Here is a 10,182-nt window from a genome sequence, read left to right as displayed (position 1 = left end):
CCTGTGAATTTCCCCTCAGATCTCAATAATTAATCTTAACCTGTAATAATACATATTTTCTTCACAATATTTTGTATTATTAATCTGAATCTGCAAAGTCAATAGTAACTATAGCTTTCATATACATGCAGTGGAGTAAGAAAGAGTTCAGGTAAGTTATTAAAACACCATTAATGGAATGCTAATGGATAATGCATGCTTGGACTGATGACTCAGACTGACTGGCTACACTTATCAATAGGTTATCCTTGCCTAAAAAGTGTGTGTAGCATTCAAATAACCACAATGAACTCATATGCAGCCTCATTAATGTCAAGTTTTTATTCATATTGTGTCATATAGCAATACATAAGTAGTAACAACAGTAAAGAGAATAGCACATCAACTACATTCAATCCCTATGCTTTTGTAGTCATGGTAGCTCTAATAAATACTAATAAAGAGATATGATTAAACACCCCACTGAACAGAATCATACACATCACACACATGGCCAGAATAAAAGCTGCTGGTGTTTTAAGGCATTTTATATCCTACAGTATTTGTTCTATGGCTAAATCTTGATTGTTGGTTTTGGAACAGTGACACTTTTTATTTTCAGAAAATACTTGATGTTTTTCCATGAAGTGGTGTTCTGTGTGCGCACTTACAAAGGTTTGGCAGTGCTGTAGAAGTAGTCGTGAAATTTTTTCTTCAGACGTCGCACCAATGAAAACTCTTTTGGTTTACAGTGTAAAGATAAACGCTTGATATTTGCACCCATGAACCATTCATACATTGTTATAGCTGCATACTATAAAATGCTGCTTATATTTTTCAGTTCTTGTTCGTTTTATGTCGGTTTTACACTTAAATTCACCAATCCATAAAAGAAATTGCCAAACTTTCAGATTTTTTGCCCCTCAAATAGTTCCAGTTATGATAGGCCACTGTGTAGAGATATAAACACACTCACTACAGTACTAAGATACTTATCACAAGCCTAAAGTAAGACAAAAGGAACCTGATCCAGAGCAGTCTGCTGGACAGTCAGTGGTTTTCTGTTTTCTGTGTGAGTGCAGTTTGTCAGGGCGTGGATCACCGTGACTAGCAGCAGCAATAGAATAAGATAATTGTGTTAAAGTTGGCAGTGCACAAGCAGAAAAACAAGCTATAAGTCTCATACTGAAGGATTTCTAGTGGTGAGGTCGTACTACAACAGACATTGTATCCAGTCATGGCCACAGTTATAAAGAGCGAGGTCAAGTTGTTTCAAACACATCGTGGTCTAGCAGCTTCTGACTGAATCTGAGATGGATTTTGCGTGTTGATGGCATTGGTTTGTCCTCTGGCTGAGTGATATGACATGGATTCTGGGGCACAAAAGCATCATCGATGGCACATGGGTAATGGTGTTACATGGATGGATCATACAGAATCTTGCACATTTGTGCTAAAGCATAATTTACAATTCAGTCTCTAACGGACTGGAGGAAAATCCCTTCCTCTTTCTTATCATATTACCTGCATTTTGTCTCCTTTAGAGCATCTTTTCTTCCCTTTTCCCAGAATCCTTCATATCACATTGTGCAAACTGTTCCAAATAGGTAGTTTGACAATCCTGTATAAGTGCCTTAAATAGGATCTTCCCTTCTTATTCTCATAGCATCAGCAGCAAAGATCTGTAACCTACCTAAATCACATCCTACAGAGGGAGCTATGATAATCCTCCTCTAATCTAGCCTACAGGCTAACAAGCACATGTCTACTACAGTTGAGTGTTTTGCATGATGATGCTCAGCATGGTAGATGGCCAACCTTTTAATTTTAAACAACAAAATTGTGTCAAATGACCAATGGGCTGATGGATTTCCATGCAAGCATGACATCTACATACACCATGCAAATTATCCTTGATACATTTGTTTTCGTGTTGGCTTCAGATCTTTTTAAAATAGCTTCAGCAATCCACTTGGAGAGTGAAGTCTGAGGTTGTTCATCCTCTTTCATACTGTTGTCATGCAGAGCAAATTGGACAACAGCCAAACTGTCAGTGCACCAACTGTGATCAAAAAAATTGTGCAATGGGAGATATAAGCAGACATTTTGCTTAGAAACTCCATTTTTAGAGACTCAAAATAATGGCTCAGCAAGACGCAATCTTATATATATATATTTTTTTTTTTGTCTGGATTCCTGCAACTGTAGAGTGTGTGCTTCCTTACTAAATTGTTGTTATATCAAGAATAATTTTATTTGTAATGTATAAGTGGAAGTAGAAGCAATAACTGACACCAGCTGGTGTGAATTGAAGCTTTTGTTCTTTTGAAATGTGCACAGTAACACTCGCACACTTGTGCCTCCATTGGAATGTGTTGAGAATATCTCACAGCTTGTGGTAATAGTGAATGACCAGAGTTATCATCTACTGAGTGTCAGTATGACATATTAATGTAACATTAGCCCACAGTGTGAAAGACCAGAGTATTGTATTTAGAAAGACCGTACTTGTAAGAGATGCTACCTAAGTGCTTGTCATTGTCTGATGCTGAGGGTGTGAAAGAGAGAGAACAGATGCAGTGTGGTTTTGAATAGAGTGACAGTAGAGTTGTAATGGATTTCCTTTGGGGAACACATGTGGGGGACCAACGGGATGAGGAGGAATAAACCCTACGTAAAACAAACATCCAGGTCCCGCACTCTACACACTTGTGGACATCCAGCACACAATAGTTCAGATAGAAACCATGACCATCTTACTATGATTAGAACATAAAGACGAAAGCAGAGCTTTCATCTAAGATCCCCACAAGTGCTTGAGTGTAAAGGCTCAGGGTTTGTTTAAGGGTGGGAAATGAAGAAAGGTTTGGGTTTGCAGGGTAAAAGGGACGCTTCAGGGGTCAAAAACAGGCTTACAGTAGGCTCTTAATTTTTCTGATTGGTGGGAATATCACCGGAGTCTTGCTGCTTCTCCATCTTCTTTGTGGTGACCACCGTCTCCTCATAGACTTCGCGCTGGGACACCTTGCCTCCAGACTTGCTCTGCTGCTGTTGCTGCTGGTCCTCGTCCTTGCCCTCCTTCTTGGAGCCCCTGCTGGAGCTGGTGTAAATACGGGACTGGTAGTTATAGCCTTGCCCACCACCTGAGCTCATGGCGAGGCCAGGATAGGTGATCCCAGTCCCAATGCGGGTCTCCTCGCCCTCCAGTAGTTTCCTGCACAGAGGAGGATGGAGGGAAGGGTTTAGAAAGGATGACATATAGAGGAGGAGATAAAGATAAAGGGTAATGGACAGGAACAGCAATTAAACAAGGGAGAGGGGGACATTTTCCCCACTGAAAATCTCTATCTTAGTGCTTTTAAATTCTTTCACCTCCACGTCATAGAACTTATCACAGCTGATAATGTGTGCGTTGTTTTTGAGAGAGCAGCATACCTGTAAGCTGCTATTTCAATATCCAGAGCCATCTTGACATTCAGCAGGTCCTGGTACTCCCTCAGGTGACGAGCCATTTCGCTCTTAGTGGTCCTCAGCTCATTCTCCAGCTCTGCCATGCTATCCTAAAGAAAACACATCAAGAAAGCAATAAAAGAACAGTGGACCAGGGTTTAGATTTAAAAAAAAAAAAAAAAAGAGAGAGAGAGAGACAAAGTAAGTCAGAGATAATAATCTGTGACCACATGGTGGGCAGAGGAAGAATCACAGTGGCCAGACAAAGACCTCTGGCTGTGCGATGTGTAGCTGGAGATTAGAGTCGATTAAGAGCAAAACTGGGTTGAAATGTTTGTTCTTAAAGCATATTCTCAGTTGGGAGTGCTGAATCAAAAACAACACCTGATGAAATTACTCATTTGCAGCACATATACGCTCAGTGGGCGTTGTCAGATGCAGCTGCTGAGCGCGCTGTCCCGTGGGAGAGACTTTCAGCACCACGGACAGAGCCCGACCCGCAGCAGCTGCCCCTCATCTGATCACTGCTCTGACGTTCACTTCTACAGATGAAAAACAGTCTATTCATTTCGATGGAAATAATAATCAACTTTTATGACGTTATGATTTTTTTAATCATCTTTGGGTTGTCGAGTAATTTAAATGTGATTACCTGGTAGTTTCCTATCTCCACGCTGTGCCTGTCCTCCATATCCCGGAGTTGCTTTTCCATAGACTCGTTGGTTCCCCTCAGACTCTCTATCTCGATGGTCTTGGACTGCAGCTGCCTCCTGAACTCGTTCATCTCTTCCCTGCTGGCGCGGATGGCCTCGTTACTCCGGTTGGCCTGCGCGGACAAGTCGGCGAACTTGCTCTTGTACCACTCCTCGGCGGACTGCAGGTTCTTGGACGCCATGGACTCGTACTGGCCTCGGATCTCCTTGAGGGCGGAGGTGAGATCCGGCTTGGACACCTCCATCTCCACAGACACCTGGGCAGCCTGGATCATGTCCATCAGCTCGGCCACCTCCTCCTCGTGCACCTTCCTGAGGAAGTTGATCTCGTCCAGCAGAGATTCCACCTTCTTCTCCAGGTCCAGGCGCACCATGGTGGCATCGTCCACATCTTTCTTAAAAGCCTTTAGGGTGGCCTCTGCCTCCTCTCGGGCACGGAACTCCTCCTCATATTTCCCCCTGAGCTTCTGCAGGTCGTCTTCAATAGCATCCCTCTCGATCAAGAGCTGGGACTTCTCCCCGTTCAGCTCTTCGAGCTGCGAGCGCAGTTCGCGGATCTCTTGCTGGTAAATCTCGGCCAAGCGGGACGGCTCGGTCTGCCGCTGGCGCAGCGCAGTCAGCTCCGTCTCCAGCACTTTGTTGTGCTGCTCCAAGTTATGCACTTTCTCGATGAACATTGCAAAGCGGTCATTAAGACCCTGCATTTGTTCCTTCTCATTGGTGCGGACGATTTTGAACTCATTGGTGAGGACGCTGCTCTGTGTCAGGTCGAAGGTCTCCAGTGGCATGGAGGAGAAGGAGCGGCCGGACTTTCTGCTGTACGAGATCGGGGCTGAAATGTTGCTCCGGGATAGAGAAGAGGAGCGGTAACCTGCCCGAGAGGACATGTTCACCGGTGTCCGTGAAGGCGAGGACGCGTAACGGGGAGAATCCCCGAAAATCTTACGGTAAGAGGAGGAGGAAAAGACCTCAGATCCGTAGCTCATCTTGGCTTGTATGGAGACAGAGCAGAGCAGTGGGCGCGTCTCCTTTATATAGGGGGACCAACCCAATCACTAATTAATGCCCGACGGCAACATCAGGACTCATTCGTTCCACATGCGTCAGGTATCAGTGTGAATTTTGTGTCATACATTAATTCGTCTCGGCTCATAATTAGTCTACTATAATCCTGACATTAGTCCAGATGTGCGCTCTGGACACTGTTCTTTGTGTGCAGCAGATGGAACTGTCCTACTGTCCTTTGTGGCGCAGTGGTGATGCGTCAGTGTTTGATGCACATTTACCCTTAAAACAAACAAACAAACAAAAAACTCTGAAATGTTCTTCCAGAAGCAGATCATAAGATGTTGATGTCAAGGTGACCTCCAGCCTGCTTTCAGTGTGTCTAGAAAAACATTGAGATACCTCTACCTTAAAAGTCCAGTGGTTTTCAGGCAGAATGGCGAAGGTGCGCTTCAAAACTTTTTGCTGTTGTACAAAGCTGCAACTGGTAGTTGACAACTAACAGTGTTACTGCTCTCTAAAACATTACAGTTCCACTTTCCACAAAATGATATTTCTGATGAGCTTTAAACTTCTGTGTATATTCAAAGATATTATTCCCCAAATGTCCTGGACAAAATGTTTGGTTTTACACCTTTAAAATGATGAAGGAGCGTGCGTGTTTCGCACCTCTTCTTCTCGGGCGTCTGCAGGGACAATGAGGCTAAATAGAGATGCTGAAAATTTCCAGAACGAAAGGGAGAGATTTTTGTGCACCCGCTGACCACCAGCAGAGGAGCGAGTGAGGACTCTCCGTATGGAGATGGATTTGTTCATACAGGTGGAAGCAACAAACTGCGTCTTATGTCCTCGGGTTGGCCTTGAAGGTGTCGCTGGAGAGTTTAGAGTTGAATCTTCAAGAAGAAGAAAAACGTTAAGATCTTTATTCACACAAAGTCATGGACTTTGGGGTTTTGTTCCACATTCCTTGAAAACAGCGTCCTGCTGACAGGCCTTTGCTGCCCTCTGTTGTCAAACTGTGGCACACTGCAAGCAACCACGAATATTTCACAGTATATTTTCGCAGTATATTATACTGTTCGCTCAGAGGCGATGGAAGCAGGTCCAGTACATGTCAAACTTGCTCTGGAAAAGATGGTTTAAGGAATACTGCAGGAGTGTCAGAGATGGTCAGGAGTGAAACGCAACCTAGTCCCTGGAGATATAGTGCTTATAGTGCAAAACACAGCACCTTGCAACTCATGGGTTATGGGTTATGGGAAGAATCCCACAAACCTTTCCAGACAGGAGAGGCTTGGTGCATCAGGTGCAAATTAAGACAAAGAGCAGCTGGATGGACCGGCCAATAACCAAGGTCTGTCTGTTACAGGAGCCCAAACCTGGATGAAGAGTGGCAGTTGCACATTGTGACGCCTACCTTGACTCTGACCCTGACCTTGACTGACAGAGTGATGGTGAAGATCACTCTTGAATAAGGCTATGTGCCAGTAACCTCTGGTCTTACTGACTTATGACCCATTTACAGGATCGGGAGGAAGAAAGAAGACAGAAATGTAAAGTAATTTTCTGAACTTTTTATTGAGCTTTAATTACTTCATGCCTCCTATTAATGTGTGTAATGTGAGTAATTGTTATGTAATGGCCATAATGGATTTAGTGTTAATAGATCCTTTTGTTATGGTTTATATATTTGCAATTTGGTTATTTTTGATTGTTTATTTGTTATTTCGTAATTATGATGATTGTGATAGGTCACATGGATGTGGGTGGTAATATGTGGTAAATTAGGTTATGTTGGTTAAGTTATGTGCTGTCTGTCTTTTTTCCCCTGTCTGTCTATCTGGGTGTGTCTCTACACCTGGCCAGCTCCGCCTCCTCAGGTGCACACCTGATGCACATGACCCTGTTATAGGCGCAGGATAAAAGGGGAGAGCTCTCTCCTACCTGTGGCCGGATTGTCCTGAATCCTTGGCGTTGTTTTTCTTCATTCAGTGTGAGTATTCATTCAGTGAGTTTGTTTTGGACTGCTATCATAGTGTGCTCTGTGTTTCAATTTTGTCTGCCTGCCTCATCAGTGCGCTTTTCTTTGTTCTTTCTCCACTCCTTTTGAGTGCTTTTTGTGTTTATTTTGTCCACTCTTTATGAGTGTGTTTTTTGTTGTATATTTCTTGTTTAAAATAAATTATTTTTGTTTGATAGATTCCCTCTCTGGTCTGCACCTTTGGGTCTAAAGAAATCATTCAGGCCCTCTGCCTAACATTTAATTAACCACAGGAGCAGGACAGGGAAACATGAGGATGAAAGGGAGGAATGGCATCCAGAAATCAAACCTGGGATGGTGCCTGTCATGTAGAGGAGTTGGGCCCAACAGCAAATTTTGCCCATTTTTCCAAATAGGTTAATCCAGCCATGAAGTCTGCAAACTTCATACTTAAAAGCCTCTGCATCTGTCTCGCAGTCATGTTTCCATCAGTTCTGGGGACATTACATAGACTTACACTCATTTCTTGGAGACTTATCCTAACCATGCTTGCCCAACCCTTACACAAACCTTCACCCACACTGTAAGAAATTTCCCTGTTAAATTACAGTAAATATGGGCAGCTTTAGTTGCCAGCATGAAACTGCTATTCAGCAGAGTACCTCCTGTAATCTATAACAACAGTTTATTCCTGTAAAAGAATGTGTGTGTTGTATAATATTTAGCTTTACAGTATCATACTGTCAGCTGGTTGGTTGCATGATACTGTTATTTTAGTAGTCCTACTGTAATGTCCATATCCAGTGTATTACTGGTGTATTGTATTACAGAGCAGTAGAATGAAGAATGAAAACCCTGCGAGCACGGAAATGACCTGGACAAGTGATGGCCTTACAGTCTTTTATTAAAGTCAATTCATTTTTGTAGAAAACATAAAACAGGATCCATAAAAACACCATTCCTCGTGCTGAACAGGATTTCAGCTTGCATGTCCTCGTCTTCGTGCCCTCAATTCATTTTCTTTTTGTCTTGAACTATGACAAGTGATGTCTATATCCCATTACATTTATTTCGCTCAGTAGCCACTGCACTTCAAATAATAAAATGATTGCCAAATACAATCCATGAGAGTAATTAATCATGTGAAAAAGGTTTTCAACAATTTCTTCATATCAAACTTATCAAACAAACTGCACCCTGCCTTCAGTGCCATTCTTTCATCAGTTTTGATCATGTGCAATAAAAAGCAAGTGAAAGAGCAAGTCTGGAACTGCAGAAAAGAGACAACTACAGTGAACTATACTGAACTTGAGACATGTTACCTTGAAATAACAGGACCATCTGGCTGCAGTGTGGGCTGTTCCTTTGTCAAAGTGAGGTCCATGTGGAGATGTGTTGTGGCCTAAAGTCACATGAAGATCAACAGCTGCTTCTTGGACACCACCGTCCCCTCGCTGGACTTTGTTCCTCTTTGGGGTTGATACCAATGAAGCCTGAATCTGAATGTGTAATAACAGAGAAAGTATATATTTGGTGTGGTAAGTAAAGATTGGCTGCACGTAATGCATTCAACAAAGGAAAATTCAAGGATGTTTTCTTCACGTCTGTGACTCATCATTATGAGACAATGGTCTCAATATACTGTAAGCTATTTTATCATAATGAGAAACGATGGGGAGAAAAGCAACACGACACATCATAAAGAACATGAAATAGCTCAAAAACAAAAAAAACACACCCTAGTCCCTCATGTAACACATAATAGACGATCAATTTTTTTTTTTTTTTTTAAATTAACATGAGTTGATCGTGAATCATCGAGCTAGCTAACTCAACGTAGTTTGTTGCTGTGTATAAATCCGACCTTGTGGCCATAAAAATCAAATAAATCGCCATGTTATTGTTACGGTGCTTTGACAGACAGATATCAGATGCTGTCCACTGAGCAGCTGAAGGGTTAGCTAACGTTAGCTGGAAACACCTGCACGCATGTTAGCATCATGTGGTGAACAAGAAAGAGAAAAGTTATGTAAATATAATATAAAGTGGGATATATTACAGGGTCACGCTCAATCAGTAAAGCACGGGAGCAGGATGGATGATGCTGCGCCGTGCGATCAATGATCCACAATATTTACGCCTATTTGTTAGTATCTTTATACTGACTGTGAGCTAAGTGAGGTGATGGGACTGGATTCAACACGACTTCACTGAGATGAGAAACGGGCGGACACAAATGACAAATAATTTATGATGTATTACGTCTGTTAAGATTTGACGTTAGTTTGCTGTTCCTAATATTTTGTTACTCTGATATGTGCAGCATTGAACTGTATTTACGAAGAAAAGTACATTACTAGACAGAATTTCCTGTATTTTAATACAGTAATTTGTTACAGTGAGTCTTCGCCCTACAATTGAATGATTTACATTGTGGGGAGTTGTGTTTTGTTGAGATGAGTAAGATGAGTAATACATGGCAAATGTGCAGTGTGATATGTAAGTACATGAGAATTCATGTGTTCTCTCTGATGGGCAAATCATACACTAGAAGAATAAAATTGAAAATGTATTGTTAAGAACTGATCTTGATAAAGTTTATCTGAGCAAAATTTCAGTCATGACACCAATATTGATATAAATCACCACAACAAATTATCATCTGTATTGTTTCTAGCTTTAACACGTGGACACATTATAACAGGAAATGTTATAAATGGCAATAATAGAGAAAAATGCAAACAGTGAGGAGTTGCATTACACTGTACAAAAACATTTACAAAAATCATAATATGTATATAGGTGGGTAGGAATATATATGACATGTATTATGCTGTACTGTACTGTACTGTGCTGTAAACCATTTAACTATGGTACTTCTTCTTGTATTCAGTAAAGGGTTTGAACACCTCAGCTTACAGTTTTCCAGTGTTTGTGTTTCTCAACTAGATTTGTGATCCAAGTCTCACGGACAAACAAGCCAGCAAAGATGCTGGACATTAGTTCCAGAGTCCTGAGGACTTGTGCCAGCCAGCTGTCCGTGATCCTGGGTCA

General features: G+C 41.9%; 1 protein-coding gene across 1 annotated transcript; it reads right to left on the bottom strand.

The window, feature by feature from the left end:
• Positions 1–296: 296 nt before the first annotated feature.
• On the bottom strand, positions 297–5,157 carry inab (internexin neuronal intermediate filament protein, alpha b). Its single transcript, XM_070984886.1, has 3 exons — positions 4,082–5,157; positions 3,415–3,539; positions 297–3,193 (listed from the first exon to the last, which is right to left on the bottom strand). Exons 1-3 carry the CDS (start codon positions 5,126–5,128, stop codon positions 2,905–2,907), a joined length of 1,461 nt encoding a protein of 486 aa, XP_070840987.1. The 5' UTR covers positions 5,129–5,157; the 3' UTR covers positions 297–2,904.
• Between the last annotated feature and the right edge of the window lie 5,025 nt (positions 5,158–10,182).

Source organism: Chaetodon trifascialis, chromosome 2 (assembly GCF_039877785.1).
Source record: "Chaetodon trifascialis isolate fChaTrf1 chromosome 2, fChaTrf1.hap1, whole genome shotgun sequence".
Lineage (NCBI taxonomy): Eukaryota > Metazoa > Chordata > Actinopteri > Chaetodontiformes > Chaetodontidae > Chaetodon > Chaetodon trifascialis.
This window is presented reverse-complemented; position numbering and strand designations above follow the sequence as displayed.